General features: G+C 49.7%; 1 protein-coding gene across 1 annotated transcript; it reads left to right on the forward strand.

Annotated features, from left to right (window-relative positions):
- The first annotated feature begins 253 nt into the window (after window positions 1–253).
- On the forward strand, window positions 254–18,935 carry atn1 (atrophin 1). Its single transcript, XM_088939554.1, has 9 exons — window positions 254–1,012; window positions 5,125–5,271; window positions 8,546–8,662; window positions 8,938–12,041; window positions 12,193–12,424; window positions 13,192–14,728; window positions 16,114–16,257; window positions 17,172–17,346; window positions 17,835–18,935. Exons 1-9 carry the CDS (start codon window positions 254–256, stop codon window positions 17,866–17,868), a joined length of 6,249 nt encoding a protein of 2,082 aa, XP_088795680.1. The 3' UTR covers window positions 17,869–18,935.
- Window positions 18,936–19,004: the final 69 nt, after the last annotated feature.

Raw genomic sequence — 19,004 nt, forward strand, 5'->3', positions numbered from 1 at the left:
GAAATCAAGGAATAGCAGAGATTCGGTAAGGGATTTGAGAATCAGACAGAAAAGTATAGAATGCGATCCTGTTTTTCGTTCCATTAGCTGCGTCAGATTCTTTTCTAAGATCTTGTGAACATCAGGAGATGATGGTTGCTGACCCTATAGGCGCCACTGCGTGAATTCTGCAAGCTTTTACCTGGTTTTTTTTTTTTGTTTGCCCACTGCTGTTGTGACTTCCTCTTTGCTTTGTCTTCAGACCGCTAGTGCAATGAAACTAGGTCTCTTTAATGTCCGGTCTGTAACAACCAAGTACTCCTTTCTAAATGATTTGATTGTCCGCGAAAGCATTGACTGCTTCTTCTTAACTGAGACGTGGCACCGACACAATGACTTCCTGGTTCTGAAATACTCCGCCCCCCCTGGTTACTTGTATCTGGACCAGCCCCGCCCCTCTAAGCGAGGGGGCGGATTGGCCGTTATCTACCGCTCATCGCTAAAGCTCAGACCCTTCCCCGTCCCTGCGGCGACGTCGTACGAATGCTTGGCGGTAAAGGCCTCGACCTCTGCACCAGCCATCTCGTTTGTGCTGCTCTATCGGCCCCCGAAGTACAACACTGCCTTTTTGCCGGAGCTCGCCGAGCTGCTCTCCGTCTTGCGTTCGCATTTCGACAAGATCTTGCTCGTAGGCGACTTTAACATTCACGTCGACTGCGAGACGGCGTTTTCCGCCGACTTCCTGTCGTTGTTGGACAGCTGCGGGTTCCTCCAGCACGTTAACGTCCCCACGCACTGCCGCGGTCACACCCTGGACCTCGTGTTCTCGTTTGGACTGCCCGTCTCCCATTTGGATGTAGTCGACCTGACCATTTCCGATCACAAGGCGGTGTTTTTCGAGAGCGTCTGGCCACAGCTGGGCCTTAAGTCTAAGCCCCCCATGACCTTCCCCAGTATAAACTCTGCGGATTTCCCCCAGGTCCTTAGATCGTCGCCTCTGAACGTCACTGATTCAGCGCCCCTGGAGGAAATGGTTAATTTTTTTTTTTTAATTCACCAGTGACTGATGTTGTTAAATGCCTTCTCTCCCCTCAGAGCACGGACAGTTTCCCCTTGCGTACAGCTCTCCTTCAAAGTGGGTTTCATAGCAACTTGGGCTCCACGAAGGCAGCAGGTAGATGCTTGGAAAGCACATGGGAATGCACTGGCCTTCCGGTCTATTTTCTGGCTTATCCAAAGCACTGATCAGCCCCTGATGGGATGTTCTTTCCGTCTGCTGAGTGAATTTTTCGGCCAAGCCAACCCCCCCCCCAGAATTTGTCTGCATTTGGAAATCCGTGGTTCCCAGACCTGTTGACAATTCCATGACCTTGCGTCTCCTCGTGGCCATTGGGATTTGCATTTTCCCCCTCCTCTTTTTCAGCAGCATCCTAGACCCCCCCCCCCCCCCCAGATTGCATCAAAACCCACCTGCTGTTCAGTCTCCAAGCCTCCTCTCTGCCTTCGATGGAGCTGGGTTGAAAAAAGTGCGGGGGGTTTCACAGTCAGAAGTTATTGAACGTGCTCTGAACATGAAGCCAGCACCTGCTCCCCCTGCCCTGTCCCTTCTCTTTTTGTCCCCAGCCCAGAGTCTTGCTTCTGGTCACTAATCTTATGGTCTCTTCTCCACCCCCCTCCCCCCACTCGATTTGTCCCCTGTTTTTTTTTGACAACAGCACTTCCAAATCGGTTGTTGAAAAAGCCCAGTCTTGATCGGAGCCAGCTGGGTGATCACAGACCTGCCTTTGATCTGCCTTTCCCGGCAAAGGTTTTAGAGCATGTGGTGGCTTCTGGACTCCTGAGAGTGTTTGGTTTTGGATGATAACTATGCATCATTCCTATTTGGGTTTGACCATTGACATCATACAGAGACAGCTCTTGTCCAAGGTACTAAACAATTTCTTAATGACAGTGCTTTGCAGGTGTGTTTCAGGCACATTGGTTTGGATCTGATCCTTCAAAGAGAGGCAATCCTGTTGCTCTGGTCTGTTTTTCCTCTAACCCTCCTCCACCCCTCTCATTCCCTCAGGTGTTCCCCACGGCTCTAATCTGGGACCCCTGTTAGCTAGCATCTACATGTGTGAGGAGCGCAGCTCTTCCCTGCCCCTACCGGGATTTGATCCTAGTCGCTCGTGAGAATCCGAGCACGCGCAGCGCCACTCCGTAGACTGCGGATAGCTCCGCCACGCCACAAGTCCGGGCCCAGCAGCAGAGTTCGACACGGTCTAGCCTTCAGAGGGGGGTGATGTCGCTTCTGTAACTGTTACACCTGCTTCCTGTTGGGTCATAATATTCACCACCATGGTGTAAAAATGCCATCGAAATTCTTAAAATTCATCAAATCGAAAATCTGTGGATTTTCTGATCCTGACATTGCTGTCTCTGTTGTGTCCCACTGTTGTGGTGAGCTAAAATTTGGATTGCCAAATCAGAACATTCTGCATGTAGTTGACCTATCTGACGTGACAGGAGAGAAGGCTTCCTGTTCTTTCATGAGACTGGTATTGAACTCAGCGCTGACATTTGAGAACCCTGGTGTCATTATGGAGCCCTATTTTATTTCTTGGAAGTAACATTCAAACAATGGTTCATTAACCTCCTTGTTTGCCTTTGAGGGATGCTGAGAGAATTAGTCCAAAACACTCTGGGTCATGGATTTGCCATCAGTACTTCCCAGAACACTGCTGCTTGTACCTTACTTCATATCTGACCATATTTCACTAATTCTAACTCCTTTCTGTTGAATACCTCTGAAATATAGAATTGCTTATAAATTCCCTTGTTGCACACACATAAAGCACATGGTGGAATGGCAGCTTCTTGCACTACATATCTCCCTAAGCAAGAGATCCCGTTGTTACTGAGGTCATTCTTTCCCAGATTCCAGACTGCTCGCTCAGGGTGACAGGACGGTTTGTCTTCTGCCAACACACAGCTGTTTTTCTACTGTTACTTTCAGTAAGGTCTCATTTTCTGACTTGAGCAGTAGATAGCTTGATTTTTCTTAACTATTTTTTTGGGTGAAATTACTTGAGGGATTTGACAGTGAAAGGCACTGTATTAAAGCACAGTGGCATTGTCGAAACAATCACAGCAGATTCCCTACAGTATATAAAAGCCTGTGAATTGTGATGTAGAGATAATACTAGATACCCTTATAGATCCCTATATTACGATCTTATCATTTACAGCACATCTCTATATTATAGAATATTTAAGCAGGTTTATAAAGCTGAGAACATTATTCCAATAGATACCTGCACCAGATTTCCTTATAAAGGCCTGTGTACAGTGCTTGTAAGATGACGGTAGCAGATTCCCTCATAAAAGCCATGAAAAGTATTTAAAGAGACAGTCACGCCAGATTCCCTTCAAAACATTGGTTAAAGAGATATCTGGACCAGATGCTCCATTCAACATCCATGACCCTTATTTTCACAAGCTAGGCACTCCAGATTCCTTTGCAAAAGCCAGGAAACAATGTTTAAAGAGTTATACAAGTAGCCAAACCAAATTACCTTTTACAATCCAATAAACAGCCGTTAAAAGAGACAGATGTACAATACTCCTGTGTAAACACTTGAAAACAGTGTTCAGGAGAAAGCTGCTCCTAAAAAAAATGTTTGTTAAGTGTTTTTAAAGAGCTTTTCTCTCCAGGTTCCCTAATAAAAGCCCGTGAACAACATTTAAAAAGATAGGTGCACCGCATGCCTCGTGGGGAACGTTCAAAGCAATATCTGCATCAGATTAATTTATCAAAGCCTGTGGGCAGTGTTTAAAGTTATACCTGCACCATATTCCTTTATAAAAGCCCATAGGCAGTGTTTAAAATGATATCTGAACGAGATTAATTTATAAATGTCTGTAGGCAGAATTGAAAGTAATATTCACATTAGATTTCTTGATCAAAACCTGTGGGCAGTGTTTGAACTGGTATCTGCACCAGATCCCTTTTCAAAAGCCCGCGGACAGTTTTTAAAGTGGTATCAATTTCAGGTTAATTTATCAAAATTACCCGTCTGTAGTGTTTAAAGTGATATTGGCATCAGATTAATTTATAAAAGATTGTGAGCAGTGTTTAAAGTAATATTTGCTCCAGGCTTTCCTTTATAAAATCTTGTGGGCAGTGTTCAAAAGCGACATCAGGTTAATTTATAAAGGCCAGCGAGCAGTGTTTAAAGTAATATTTGCATCAGATTCCTTTATAGAAGCCTGTGGGCAGGATTTACAGTGATATCTGCACCAAATCCCATCACAAAACCATGTGGGCAGTGTTAAAAGATTTTGTTATCTGGTTCAGATTCCTTGATGAAAGCCTTTGGGAACTTTTTAAGGAGTTGTGTACCCCCCATTCGTTTATAAAAGCCTGTGGATGGTGTTTAATGTAAAATCCACATCAGATTCCTTTGTAAAAGCCCGTGGGCAATGTTTAAAGTTAATATCTGCACCGGATTCCTGGACCAGTATTCAGAAGCTTCCGAAAGATTTCACGTTAGAGGAGCTCAGTTTAGCCATTGCTGCTCCTTTGACTACTAGATCGCAGGTGAATCCCAGCCTCTTCCCTTTCCCAGTAATCCCAGGCAGTCAGTTCCAACAACATGGCTAGTTATATTTTCAGACACCCCCCCCCGTGCTCACAGTACCCCCGTTTTTAGCGTGGCCCCGGTCTTGAAGTTCATCTGTCATCAAGATGGCAGCCTGTCCCTTGCCATACCCAGAGCTGAGCGCTTGGTTCCAGACTCCTGCTCCTGTAATGTCTCTGAGATGTGGAATGACAGGGCCAGAGGCAGAAGGCACATCCCCATGGTATTCCACTATTTTGGCCCAGCCTGGTTGGAGGTTTTTCCCCCCTTTCCAAGCTCTGTTTCCTGCACAGTTAATCCCCATTCCTGCGTTAATGAGATCACTGTGACCATCCCTTCTTAATTTACCCCTGTGAGTCCAGGTATTGAATCGTACAGCCTAATTCTAAGTAGATCTATGTTGCAGGCTGATGTTGTTTAAGCGCTGTAGAAACGGGCCCGATTCTCTCTCTCTCAGCGCCGCGGCAGTGCTGTCGGGTCAGCGTGTCTGCACTAACCCCTCTCTCTGTGTGTGTGTGCGTAGATGTCAGTGCGCAGCGCTCGGCGAAGGGCTCTTCCCCAGGGCGTGCGGGTCAGTGAGGAGGGCAGGGGGGGCCGGGCTCTGGGCTCTCCTGCGGGGGGCGCTCTCTCCAGCCCCTCTCGGACAGACGGCCGCGCTGACAGATCCCCGGTGAGTCTGCCTGCCCGACCCCTGTCCCCGTGTGCCTGTCTGCGGCGCGGGCCCCCGCCTTTCCCTCATTCGCACGGTCTGGGCGTGTCACTGCCTGACTGCCTCGTCTGTCTGTGCAACTGTGATACTGATCTGTCTGTTCCACCCTGAGTCTGCTAGTCTACAGTACTGTCTCTGCTGTCTCACTGTCTCTTTCACCATGAGCCTATTAGTCTATAGAACTGTCTCTGCTGTTTCACTGGCTGTTTCACCCTGAGTCTCCTAGTCTACAGTACTGTCTCTGCTGTCTCACTGGCTGTTTCACCCTGAGTCTGCTAGTCTACAGTACTGTCTCTGCTGTCTCACTGGCTGTTTCACCCTGAGTCTGCTAGTCTACAGTACTGTCTCTGCTGTCTCACTGGCTGTTTCACCCTGAGTCTGCTAGTCTACAGTACTGTCTCTGCTGTCTCACTGGCTGTTTCACCCTGAGTCTGCTAGTCTACAGTACTGTCTCTGCTGTCTCACTGGCTGTTTCACCCTGAGTCTGCTAGTCTACAGTACTGTCTCTGCTGTCTCACTGTCTCTTTCACCATGAGTTTATTAGATTATAGAACTGTCTCCTCTGGCCTTGTGACTGACCTGCAATCCATGTCTCATTGCTTGACTGTACTGTGTGGCTGACCCCCTCACCTGCTAGTCATTCTGTGTGCCTGGATGTGTACTGTACTTGGGTTCCAGGTGAACATAACTGCATAATGATGTTTTGGGTTTGGCTGATGGCATGTAGTAGTCTCCTAAGATTACTTTGTGAAACAATACTTAATTTATATTTTGAGGCAAACAGTTTTGAAATTGTGTTGTTCTCTCTGATGGACATTGTTGGTTTCCGTTTGCGATATTAGATCCATTTTTCAGATGATGCAAAAGTAAGGGAGAGTGGTGCACACAGAGTCTTACGAAGAGACATAGACAAGATTATGTATTGTGCAGTAGACAGCCATATGGCCACTGAACTTTGACCTTTAGTGCATAGTGATCCTCATTGATTGCAGGATCTCGGGCTCTTATTGCATTGGTGGTCGTGAGGAAGAAGTGACATGCTAAACAGGTTGCGCTGTGTGTGAAGATCCATCTATACCGTCATCAATGCAATGAGGAAAGCGATCATAAAACAGAAAGAAAAACATCAAAATTAAATCCAGGGAAGTTATGCTCTATCTTTAAAACATTCTAGTATCACCTCAGTTAGAATATTGTGTTCCGTCACCATATTCAAAATTCTTAATAGCCTAGGGAAGATTTCAAAGAAGACTAACAGGAATACTTCCTGGTTTCAGAGGATTCACACATAGGGACAGGCTAAAGGAACTACGTCTCTTTAGTTCAGAATGAAATACATGAGATCCTTAGGAGTGTAGATAGGTTTAAAAAAAGGCACATTTTCCACTATAAGGACACGAGATCGCAATTGGGAACTGAAGAGGAAAGTCTTTAGGATGAAGACAAATTTGTATCCCTAATTTTACAAAGACTTGTGGGGGTTTGGATCCAGGTGATTGAGGCCCATCTGAAAGGAAATTTTGATTAATTTATTTATTTGGAGCGGTGGCACTGTGGCAAAGGATTTGTGCCTGTGGCTGGAAGGTTGCTGGTTCAAATCCCATTGTTGGCAGAGGAATCCTACTCTGTTGGGCCCCTGAGCAAGGCTCTTAACCCCAACTGCTCCAGGGGCACCGTATAAATGGCTGACCCTGCACTCTGACCCCAAGCTTCTCTCCCTGTCTGTGAGTAAGCTGGGGTTGGTGAAAAGACAAATTCCTAATGCAAGAAATGGTATATAGCTAATAAAGTGATCTTATCTTATCAGTACAAAATTACCAAATGATCTAAATGGGTGACAAGATTCTTATGAAGGGGTGTCTTTTGGAAGTGGAAATGTCTTACTTCATCACCGCATTTGAAGTGATTAGGGGTAATATACCATAAAATCTCTTATTAGTTCCTCCTCGGAATTATTTTGGCAATGTGCCTGACCACCTGGGAAATTACAGATGAACGTCGGTGTGCTGAGCCGTGCATATGATCCAACCTCCTTTGTGTTGAACAGATCTATGCCAACACAGACTCCTCTCTTGGTTTTAAGCCCCCTGTGGCGAATGTCAGTAACCCCAGTTTCGAGGATCATGTCTGGCCGGGAGATGGGCGGGCTACAGAGGATGGTTGACAATGATGAGCTCTGAAAGCGCCGTTCTTGCTCAGCAAGATCGGTTTGAAGGCTGCTCTATGTTGGCTTCACAGTCAGATTGTCTTCACAGATATGGTGCCTAGCACTGCCCATCAGAGTCATGAGAAATGACTTAATCACAGACAGCTCCTATAAAATAAACTGCAAGGACTGGGACTTGTGGCTGGTGGATTTTCCTTTGCAATACGTGCCTTTTAGAAAAGCCATCAGGGATGCTCAAACTGAGCTGAACTGAGTGTAGAGTTGTTTTAGGTGTTGTATGTACAGATTTACCTAGATGATGATCTTTTTCCGGAGAGCACGGTCAAACTTCCTATTCTGCTCTAATTGCATGGATTGCGCCTGTGTGAAAGGCAAGGAGTTTTGCATACTGTCAGAGAACATCACATATAAGCAAATCTTTTTGAACTGTCAGGGACTCGCTTACAGCAAACACTCCGATATGCTGAAGGTTCTCTCTGGTTGCACAACAGCATGTAATCCGAGAGATTTGACTGTGTTATAGATCGGGAGGCTCTAGTGTTACTGTTTGTTAGGTCTCCCCAGAGATGGGCAAAATTGAAAGTCAGTGAACTTTAAAGGGTCCTTTGAGACTTTCACTGGAGACTGGCCGAAACTAAGTTCCTGAGCTGGACAGCTGGTTGGAGCACAGCCTTCTCACTGGCACGGCCTAGTGTATGAGCCCTGAGAGTTCTAGCTCATAGAAATGGGAATTATGGGGCTGTGCTTTTGAAAAGATGCATCTGTAGTTCTTCTTTTGAGCAGTTTCTTGTTGTTGAATGTAGTCTTACTTTTCTCCTTCCTCCTGTAGTCTAGTCTTCTAAATTCTTGCCTCCGGTACTAGCTGTCCAGATCATTCTCACCCTTAAGCATGGTTCAGTTATTCACTGCCTTCAAAAGAACTTCTGGTTCCAGATCCCCTGGTCTTAGCAAAAAATTGCTAAGATAACTCTCCGCAGACTCTCTGAGATCACAGGAATGGAAACTGATTACTCAATGCAGTAATACCTACTAGGGTTTACCCTCCTTAATTGCTCCCTCTCCCCACAGAGAGATGCTGGAGAGGGATTGGCCAGTGGACGCGTCAATCGGAGATCCAGAGGCCATGATTCGTCAGAGAGTGAGGGGGAGGGAATGGGACCCCCATCCAAGAGGCAGAAAGTGAAGGTGCCTGTAATCATTCAGACTCATTAACTAATCAATTATTCTGTCAATTCTAGCCCAGCTGTGTGCCTTTTCTATCTACAGCATATGATAGAAAACATTAACCATTTTCTGAAATATCCACTGTGTTTAATATTGGTATTTTTAGGATCTCAAAACATATCAGCTGTCTGTACTATCAATCTGCATTATCTGATAGAAACCCATACTTTACAGATTGTTTTTTGACTCCCAGTCTGTCAGTTAATGAGCTTTTTAACTCTTTGACACACAAACAGGATTCTGCTCCAGGCCTGGCATTGGAGAGTTCCCGTGGAGATGGCCCTGGTCCCTGTGCCAGCTCTGGACCTGCCCCCATGCTACGAGAGAGCGACAACGAGGATGGCCAATCGCAGGGCAGTGGGAGCTCAGTGGGTGGCAGCTTGGCCAGTAGCAGCCTGAGCAGTGGGCGGGACATCGACCAAGACAACCGGAGCTCCTCCCCCAGCCTCTCTGCCTCCCCATTGGCCAGCCTTGACTCTGAATCTGAGACCCCAGAGTCTCCAAAATCTCCCAGATCCAGGAGGGGAGGAGGGGGTGACTCAAATCCGGATCACAGAGAAAGAGGAGGGGGTGAGGGGAAAGGGCTAGGCAGAGACTCAAGGGCCGAGAGGGAGAAAGGAGAGAAAGCAGAAAGAGCAAGCAAGGGAGGAAATGTAGAATCTGAAGGCGAAGAAGGACGGAGAACAATGGCCTCTGATCCAGGGGCAGAACAAGGAGGGGGCGGAGGGGACAGAGATGGAGAACGAGGCGAAGATGCAGTCCGAGAATCCCACAACGCCTCTGTCGCCTCCTCTCTCCGGGGGGCATGTGACTTACTGAACGAAAGCGGGAGGCGGCCATACCTTCCCCCAGACCCAAGTCACCACCTCCCGCACAGCAAGGGGGACTACGGCAACAGTGCTGCCAGTGGCAATACAAACACTGAAGCAACCAGAGGAAATACCAGCAGGAAAGGTGGAGCTCACTGTGTCTCCGGTGGCAGTGCGGGTGACTATGGCCTCCAGAATCCCTCCACTGTATCCCCTCACCAAGGACCCCCCCTGCCTCCACCCCCAGCCCTCAAACCTTTGGACACTCAGACAGAGAGGCTGGACAAGCTGGATAAGATAGACAAGATGGACAAAGTGGACAAGCCTAGCCCTCCATCTCTTTTGTCCCCTTCTTCTGCCCCTTCTCACCCTCACTACAGCCCCCCTGGGCAGACAGGGTGGCAGGCCGGAGGCGGGGGGGTGTCTAACTGCCCCGGAGGCTGGGGCTATTCTAGGTACCCCCAACAGCATCACCAGCAAACCAGCCAGCAGCAGATGCCCTCAGTGTATAGCAGCTCCCCCAGACACCCCACCCACCCCGCAACAATGTCCGCACCCCCTCCCTATCACCACTTAACGCATGGCCACCCACACCGAGAATACCCCTCAAGGGAGCTCCTGCACAGCAGGGGCTTTTCATCTTCCCGGGATATCCCTGAGAGAGAGAGGGGATCAGTGGGGTTAAGGGAATTTGGAGGAGGCGGGGGCAGGGACTTTAGTAACAGTAGCAGTGGTAGCTGTAGTAGTATTAGTGCCAGTAGTAGCAGTGGGAACATGAACAGCACTAGTGGAAATCAGGGTAGAGAGTTTTTGGTTCAGGAAAGAGGAGGAGGGGCTGGAGGGAATTTGGCCAATCAGAGTCGGGAATACTCTGTGTTAGGGTCCCAGAGCTCTGTCCGGGAAAACCGGGAAAGTTTGGGATCCAATCGAGACTTTGCTTCTGCATTTTCCTCTAACCGGGAACCAGGCAGCCATGGGCAAAGTCACGGCCTCTCTCCGAACACGAACCCAACTCGGGAATTTCCACGAGATGCAGGGGGCATCCCAGAGAGGTGGGATTTTGGGCCGTCCGGCCAAATCCGGGAGGCTATATCTGGGGCTCCTGCTAATCCCTCCAGTAGCTCCTCCTCCTCTTCCTCCTCCTCCTCAAGTGGAGCACACAGTGGACAAGGAACCTCCATTCCTGTAACAACCCGAGATCGAGATCTACCCAGTCCCCAACACCCCACTCCAAATCTGGACTCTAACACCCCCTCCCTGTCTCAGACGCAAACAGGAAACCCTCATCCCCAGTCAGGACCTCAAAACAGAGAGTACCCTGGTTCGCTGGAGTTTGCATTCCCTCAACAGCAGCAGCAACAAAATTGCACCCAGATATCTACCACATCCTCTGCAGCTGATCCCCTGGGACCCCCATACATACCTCCTCACTCCTCTGCTTCATCCTCCACCTCTTCACGAGAGTACCCTACCCCTGCTCCTGTACCATCTCCGGGGGCAAAAGATTACCTGCCCCCACCCCCTCTTAGTGCCCCAAATAGGGAATACCCTAGTCCTCCTGGTGCAAGTGCACCTAGAGAGTACACTGGGGTGTCCCAGATACAACACCCTCCTCACTCCTGCCACCCCCCACCTCACCACCCCCTGCATCCAGGAGTGGGTAGGGAATACCCTGGCCCAACAGGATCTGTTGCTCCCCAGGTCCGAGAGAGAGATAGAGAGAGAGACAGAGAGACAGGGGCATCGACAACTAATCCCCCTCACTACCCTGGCCGCAGTCTCTCCCAGCCTCACTCCCAGACTCTCTCCCCTACCTCCTCTTCCTCTCATCCCCGCCCTCCTTCTGCCCCTTATCCCCCTGCCCTTTCTGCATCCCCCTACTCTCAAGGCCTGCCCCCAGGTCTGGCCAATCAGGCACGGGGAGGGCCATATCCATCCTCCATTCAGACACTGACCCCACCCACTCCCCAGTCACCCCGCCCAAGCCCCTCCCCTTCCCTAGGTTCAGCAGCAGCCTTCCCCCACCAGGGTCCGCCACCTACGTTTCCCTTCCCAACCTCCTCGTCGGCATCTACTCCTCTCCCTGCCACAGCCACTCCAACTTCTTCTTCCCCTGCTGCCTCTGGTTACAGACCTTATCATCCTAACTTGAATAACCACACCCCCTTTATAAATTCCTTCCACAATAATGGGAGCAATACTAACACTTTGATGAATAATAACAATAATAATAATAACTCCAGTGCTTGTCACTCACTGTCACCTCAGAACACTCCCTCCTGTAAACCCCTCCCCCCTCTTAGCAGTCCCACCAGTAGCCTCCCTGTCCCCGCCTCTAGCCCTGCCCTTCCTGGTGCAGGCCAATCCATCCCGCCACCTGATTCCTTCTCAGCTTCATCGGTGCCCCCTGTCATCAAGGAGGAGCCAATCGAGGAAGGGGAGGAGACAGAGAGCCCACCTCCAGTGCTGAGGAGCCCCTCCCCTGAGCCCAAACCAGTGGACATCCCCATTCATGCCAGCCAATCAGCTCGGTGAGACTGTGTGACTGACAGAATGCATCTGTTACCTGTAATTCTTTGTTTTAGGGGTTGTGTAGTGGTAATATCCTACATGTTCTCTCACAGTGACTTTTTAGTTTTACTCCCTGCCCCTTCTAATTTTTCTCCTACCCCTGTCTCTCAGTTTCCACAGGGTCCTGGACAGAGGAAATAACTCCTGCTCACGTACTGACCTTCACTTTGTCCCTCTGGATGGGTCTAAGCTCTGGAAGAAGAGGAATGAAGTGATGGAGAGAGCGAGAAGGGAGGTGGAGCAACGAGCCCGCGACCTGAGAGAGAGGGAGCGGGAAAGAGAGAGGGAACGAGAGAGGGAAAGGGAACGGGAGAGGGAGAGGGACCTGGACCGACATTTACAGGTAAGATATGAAGGGGAGGAAGCTAGGGGAGAAGGAGGATGAGAAATGGAGGTAGAGAAAGAGAAATATTGGGATTATTCGATGGATACTGGTTGCAAAAGAGAGATGGAGCGGGATGAATTAGAAAAGGAGAGAAACACATAGTTGGGAACAAATCTGCACTAGTGTCTCACTGTCAGACTGAGCATAATGTAGCATACAATCATAATAAATAATACATTACACTTATATAATGCTTTTCTGGACACTCCACTCAAAGCGCTGAGGTAAATGAAAATGAAAACCTGTTATCTACAGGTAATAGGGAATCCCACTTCCACCACCAATGTGCAGCATCCACCTGTCATTGAGCCAGCCATTGAGTCATAATAATGTCTCTGTGACTGGCTGGCGAAATGACAACAGCACATGTCTCTAGATCTAAACAAAGTGGTGTGTCAGCGGACAAAATAGAAAGATCAGGTTTTTTTCTCCACAGCCTTCTCCTTTCTATCAGCTCCTCGCTATGGGTAGGGCTGTGTTCTCCTTCTCCCTTGTGGCTTGTTCGCCTTTTCCTCTCTCTTTCTTTCTGTCTAGGTGTAGGTCTTATCTCTATCTCAACCCTCAGCCCCTTCTAAAGAGACCACCTGGTTGCATAGTTAGGACTGCAGCTCTGTCTCTTAAGACAGTAACGACCAGCAGCTCAAGCCTCCCAGATAAGCTTTAGCTGATGGCCCGTCACAGTCTCCCTCTCTGATTCCCTCTTTTTCTCTTCCCCTCTCCCACAGAAGGACAGCAGCAGCAGTCTTGGCAGCACTTCAGCAGTGGGGGTGGGGGCGGGCCGCCCCCTGTCCTCTCTCCTCTTCTCCCAGCCTTCCTCCCTCCTGCTGGATCCCTCCTGTTCCTCATCCAACACATCTGCCCATCCCCACCCCCCCCACCCTCACCCTCCTCCACCTCCCCCTGCTCCTCCTCCCCCAGCTCACCACCTTCACTCCTCTTTCCACCCCTCCCTGCCTCACTCTCTCCTGCTGCCCTCTGTTGCACGGGCTGCTGCACTGGACCCCTCCTTGGTCGGGGGGACCGCAGGCTCACAGGGGTCAATTGGCGTTGGGGTACCCTATTTAGGTCCCGATACCCCAGCTCTCCGAACACTGAGTGAATATGCCCGGCCGCATGTCATGTCACCCGTCAGTGGGGGAGGGGGCTGCATGAACAGAGCTGCTGGACATCACCCCAATTTCCATGGCCACCCCCACTCGCACCCCCATCCCCCTCACCCTCACCACCATGCATCCTTTTTCTTGCCCCAGTTTCAAAACCCCGCTCTGGGGCATCACGGTTTGCCTCCAGATGCGGCAACTGCGGCCGCAATTTTGGGGTTCCTTTACGGGGGGCTGGAAGGGGCAGGTGTTGCTGGAGGCGCAGCTGTAGGGCCACCAGGGGGCCCGGGAGGCTTAGGAGGAGGAGGTGTAGGGGGGCTTGGGGGACTAGGAGGCCTTGGTTTCCCCCACTCCATCAGAGAGAGAGCGAAACCAGGGTTCGAGTTTAAAACGGAAGAGAGAGTGTACCAGAGTGCCCTGCCAGACCCGTCTCACTCTCACTCCCACTCGCACTCTCACTCGCATTCTCACTCCCACGCCCACTCACTCCTGGGCCCAGCTGTTCTTTTGGGAGGAGGAGGAGGACCAGAATCATCCCTCTATGGGACCCCCCCTCCCCCTCCGCCTGCCCCTCCCAACCCCACCCCCTCTAACCCCCCTCCTCCCTCTCTTCCTTCTCTCCCTCCCCCTTCCAGCCGCCTCTCTGGTCCTCCTCCCTCTCATCCTCTCCCTCACCCACCTTCGTCTTCGCTCCTCCCTCCCTCTCTTCCCTCTGTCTCCCAGCCCCAAGCCCCCCCTCCACCTCCCGCCCCTCCTCCTTCCACCAACCCCTCTTCAGTGCCTCCCACTCCCACTGCCTCCAACCCCACTCACTCTCTGCAGTCGTTCTCCCACTCCCACTCCCAGAGCCAAGCCACAGCATCGGTCACCATCGCTCCCCCCCCGCCTCCTCCTCCCCCTCTCCCTCCTGCGCCGGATCCCGAATCCCACCTTTCCCAATCACCTGGCGGAGTAGCGAGTGAGCGAGAGAGGGGAGGAGGGGGAGGAGGAGGCGGAGGAGGAGGAGTCGGAGGGGTGAGCGAGCGAGGAGCTCCCGAACGGGGAACAGCAGGAGGGGGAGGAGGAGAGGGGCTGGGGCGACTCCAGATGATGAACGTCACCCCTCATCATCACCAGCACTCCCACATCCACTCGCACCTGCACCTGCATCAACAGGAGACAGGTACTGAGAGAGACCGAGGGTGGGTGCAGGAGAGGAAGTGAGTGGGAAGACACAGGAAGTAGAAGGAGAACAAGAAGAAGTGAGGGGGGAGAGAAAAAAACGAGACAGAAAATGGTGGGAAGTGAGTGGAGAGAGGAAACGAGGAGAGAATAGGAGGAAGTGAGATGAGAGAAGAAGTGAGAGCGGAGAGAGAGGAAATGAGATGCAAATGATAGGAAGTGAAAGGCGAGAGAGAGGAAGTGAGATGCAAATGAGAGGAAGTCTCCCCACACACTTCCTCACTTTCCCCTCTCACTTCTTCTCATTTGCATCTCACATCCTCTCTTTTTTAAACGTACTTATTATAACATCAAAAATACATAGAATTCAAAGTCCCTGGACTCTTGGTTCCTATCTGTTGTGTGTGGTTTGTTGCCCTGGTCTCCCAGGTTTTTGTTATTGTGTGCTTTTGTACGTATTTTTTGTCTTGCTCCCTGTAGCCCTGACCGGCCCCTCCTTCCTCTACCCAATAAATAGCTCTCAGCCGTGGACTCCTGGAGGTTTCTTTTCAGTTGAATGAGGTTTCTCCTCCCCCCAGTGCTGTGCAGCTCATTTGTTTTTTGGGCATCAGGAGCCGCCCAAAAGGCGTACCTACTCTGTCCTGTTCCTAGCTTCCTTGTGCTTTGCTTGTCCTTCCGGTGTGTCTTTGTGTGGGTCTATATATTTCTGGGTCACCACTTCCTCCTCGCTCAGCATTGAGGGTTCAGATGTCTTGAGACCCGCCTAGCACCAGGTCGTCTCTTCCGTGGCCTGAGGGCATAGGTTTCTACCCGACATCGCCTGACCTGCAGAGCCTGGGCTAAACCCCGTTTTGCCGCTATGCATAGGGTCTTTTTTGCTCTCCTGCCATTCCACGGCATGCCTCTCCGACATCCGTGACAGTGTCACTGTGCGGTAGAGTCCAGTCAGTCAGTGTCACTGTGCTGTAGTGTCCAGTCAGTCAGTCAGTGTCACTGTGCTGTAGTGTCCAGTCAGTCAGTGTCACTGTGCTGTAGTGTCCAGTCAGTCAGTCAGTGTCACTGTGCTGTAGTGTCCAGTCAGTCAGTCAGTGTCACTGTGCTGTAGTGTCCAGTCAGTCAGTGTCACTGTGCTGTAGTGTCCAGTCAGTCAGTGTCTCTGTGCTGTCGTGTCCAGTCAGTCAGTCAGTGTCTCTGCGCTGTAGTGTCCAGTCAGTCAGTCAGTGTCACTGTGCTGTAGTGTCCAGTCAGTCAGTGTCTCTGTGCTATAGTGTCCAGTCAGTCAGTGTTACTGTGTTGTAGTGTCCTGTCAGACACTTTTAGGGTGCTATGCTGTCCAGTTGATCAGTGTGTCAGAACTGTGTTAACTCCTGTTTCTTTGTCTCTTAGCTCCTGGAGGGGTTCACCCCCTTATTGACCCCCTGACCTCAGGGTCATCTCTGGCTCGGCTGCCATACCCCGGAGGAGCTCTGGGGGCACCCATCCTTGCACACCCCCTTGCTGACACCGAGGTGCTCCGCCAGCAGCTGTTTGGTGAGCACCTGTCTGTAAAGATGTCTTTGTCTCTTTATATGTGTGTCTGTCTTTCAGTAGAGCACTCCCCAAAATCCAGTTAATCATATTCAATATTGTATAGTTATTAGCGTTGTGTCGTGTTACCAGTTGTCTACACAGGAGACAGTGACTGCACTAAAAGACAGTTCATGGGAGAACGGTGGGGGGCGTGCGTCAATCTCTTCGAGTCTGACGGACACACAAAAAACAAGACCAGAGCAGCCGAGCAAGAGCTTCCAGCGTCTCCGTCCTCCGCTCCTGCCAGGATTCAAGACAAACTCAGTTTAAAAATGAACAGCCATGTTTTGGGGCCGGTGACGGTGTGTGTGAGGAGGAGGCGGTGTGAAGATATTTATATTTCTGTCAACGTGCCATGGGATGGGATGTAAAAGAGAAACAGTTTTCTGGACATTGACCGGCAGTCATAGCGAGTCCCTGTTACGGGTGCCGTTGGGTTCTATGAGGATGCAGTACTAGTTTTTGCCACAAGAGGTCACTATCAAACCTGGACATTGTGTGGTTCTATTTCATTTATCTGAGCTGCGGGAACTTGTGGGAACAGGGGTTCAAATTCCTTTTTTTCTTGCTTTTTAGGAATTATTTTCTTTGTTTAATGTCATTTGTCCTTTTAGCTTACTCAACAGTGTCTGTGTTACTGTCCTCCTCCTGTAGGAGGGACACTGTCTTTTTTCTCCCCTTTTGACCAACGGTATCTGAAGAATCGTCCGTCAGTGAAGTGCAGTCGTGGCAGAAGAAGCAGCCTGTTGGCCTGTTTCAATTCCCTCCCTTCTCTGTCCTGTGCCTCAGCTTTCTCTTGTAGGGGTGTGTCCTGTCGATCAGTCGGTGTTTGGGCATCAAGCCCCCTCCTCTTTCTCCCCCTCTCTCTCCCCCAGGCGCTCCGTTCAGAGATCTGCCCCCACCCTCTCTGCCCCCGCCCATGTCCGCGGCTCATCACCTGCAGGCCATGCAGGCCCAGAGCGCCGAGATACAGAGGCTGGCCCTGGAGCAGCAGTGGCTTCATCACCACCACCACCACTCCCTGTCCGCTGCCCAGGAGGAGTACTACAGGTACTGGAGAGACCAGGGGAGAGGAGTGAGGGCAGGAGACAAGAGTGAGGGAGTGAGAGAGGGAGTGAGGGCAGGGGAGAGGAGTGAGAGCAGGATAGAGCAGTAGAGAGGAGTGAGGGAGTGAGAGCTGGAGAGAGGGAGTGAGGGCAGGAGAGAGGAGTGAGGGAGTGTGAGGTGGAGAGAGGAGTGAGGCAGGAGAGAGGAGTGAGGGAGTGTGAGGTGGAGAGAGGAGTGAGGGAGTAAGAGCTGGAGAGAAGAGGGTTAGAAAAGGGGAGCGAGGGAGAGAGAGAATATGAGAGAAGAAGATTATACTGTAGTTGAGAGCAGCATTGTGGCTGTTCTGTATTACTGTCCCAGAAAAAAAAACAAGTTAGTGTGCTATTCTCTGAAGGTGCAACATGTTCCAAAATCAGCTGACATTTCCTAACGTGAAAATGGAGGACTGAGCAGCCGGCTGCCTCTTTCACCGGGGTCCTTGTGTCTTTCAGCCACCTGAAGAAAGAGAGTGACAAGACACTGTGAGCGACAGCGAGCGACAGAGCGCGGAAAAGACCCCGCCACTACCCGCGGCCGATCGGAGGGCGGGGGGACAGCACGGAGAAATCCTGCTCATCGCCGGTCACCCGCCAGCGAGAGAGTAAAAGAAAGAGCGATGCACAGTGACTGGACTCTGATTTACATGAACACTGCGCTAGCAGAGAGAGGAAGACAGGGTTAATACACTGCTCCACTGACTGACTTACAACAGCTGCACTGTGACAGGGAGGAGGAGGAGGGATTGATGCAGTACACAGTATATTATCTATATGTCCTTGTGATGTGTCTGGGTGGTGTGCATACAGTATATGCAGTGTATTATGTACAGACCCTACTAAAGTGTTCAGGCTGTGTACGAGCTTATACACCGTGCACTATGAACCGATAAAAATTGCCAAACAATCTGCAAATATAGTACTGTAGTTTTAAGAGGTTCTGATAAGGTGTACAGGCAGTGTGGAGATATAGCACATTTAATCAAGGTCCTGATTATGCAGATTGATTGGTGTACGAACTGTAGCTGAGGTGCAGGACATCATAGTGCCCAGTGTGTGTATATAGAGTATATTTGATATAAGTTCAAATGAAATGGCCAGACAGTGTGTATATACAGTAGTTTAGCTGCAGTGTTCCTAATGAAGTGTTCAGGCACTGTGTATATACAGTATTTTAGGTACAAGGCCCAGTCGTCAGACCAGATGGAGTGTAAATACGGTACATTAGGTACTAAAATGACCAGACAGTGTGTACATGTGTCATTAAGTAGTGCTTTCATTTCCTGTCTAGTGCATGTAGCTCGATACTAAAACCTTATTGGTGGACCTACTTCTGTTTTTGTAGTAAGCCTCAATGCGATTGGTGCGATTTTAATGAGTATGCATGAGAATTATAATTTTGTGTCATTTTTTTTTAATTTCCTTTCTTTTTTGGTCGATAATAATTAAAAATATATATAAATATTATTTTTTATTATTTTTTTACATTTTCATGTTATGGCTATTATTTTTTTCCTTGTGTACAAACAAAAAGGATAATAAAAGAAATGTTTTTTTTCTATTTGTCTATACTGCCTCTATATATTTTGTAAATCTTCTGTAAAGAGTCTGGATTCCAGGTGTGTG

Source organism: Atractosteus spatula, chromosome 22, assembly GCF_055471065.1.
Source record: "Atractosteus spatula isolate fAtrSpa1 chromosome 22, fAtrSpa1.hap1, whole genome shotgun sequence".
NCBI lineage: Eukaryota > Metazoa > Chordata > Actinopteri > Semionotiformes > Lepisosteidae > Atractosteus > Atractosteus spatula.

Coding starts and splice junctions, on each gene's coding strand:
- atn1 (XM_088939554.1), top strand. CDS start 254: ATGAAACTAGGTCTCTTTAATGTCCGGTCTGTAACAACCAAGTACTCC. Junction 1,013..5,124: donor CAGCGCCCCTGGAGGAAATG/GTTAATTTTTTT, acceptor GTGTGTGCGTAG/ATGTCAGTGCGCAGCGCTCG. Junction 5,272..8,545: donor GCCGCGCTGACAGATCCCCG/GTGAGTCTGCCT, acceptor CTCTCCCCACAG/AGAGATGCTGGAGAGGGATT.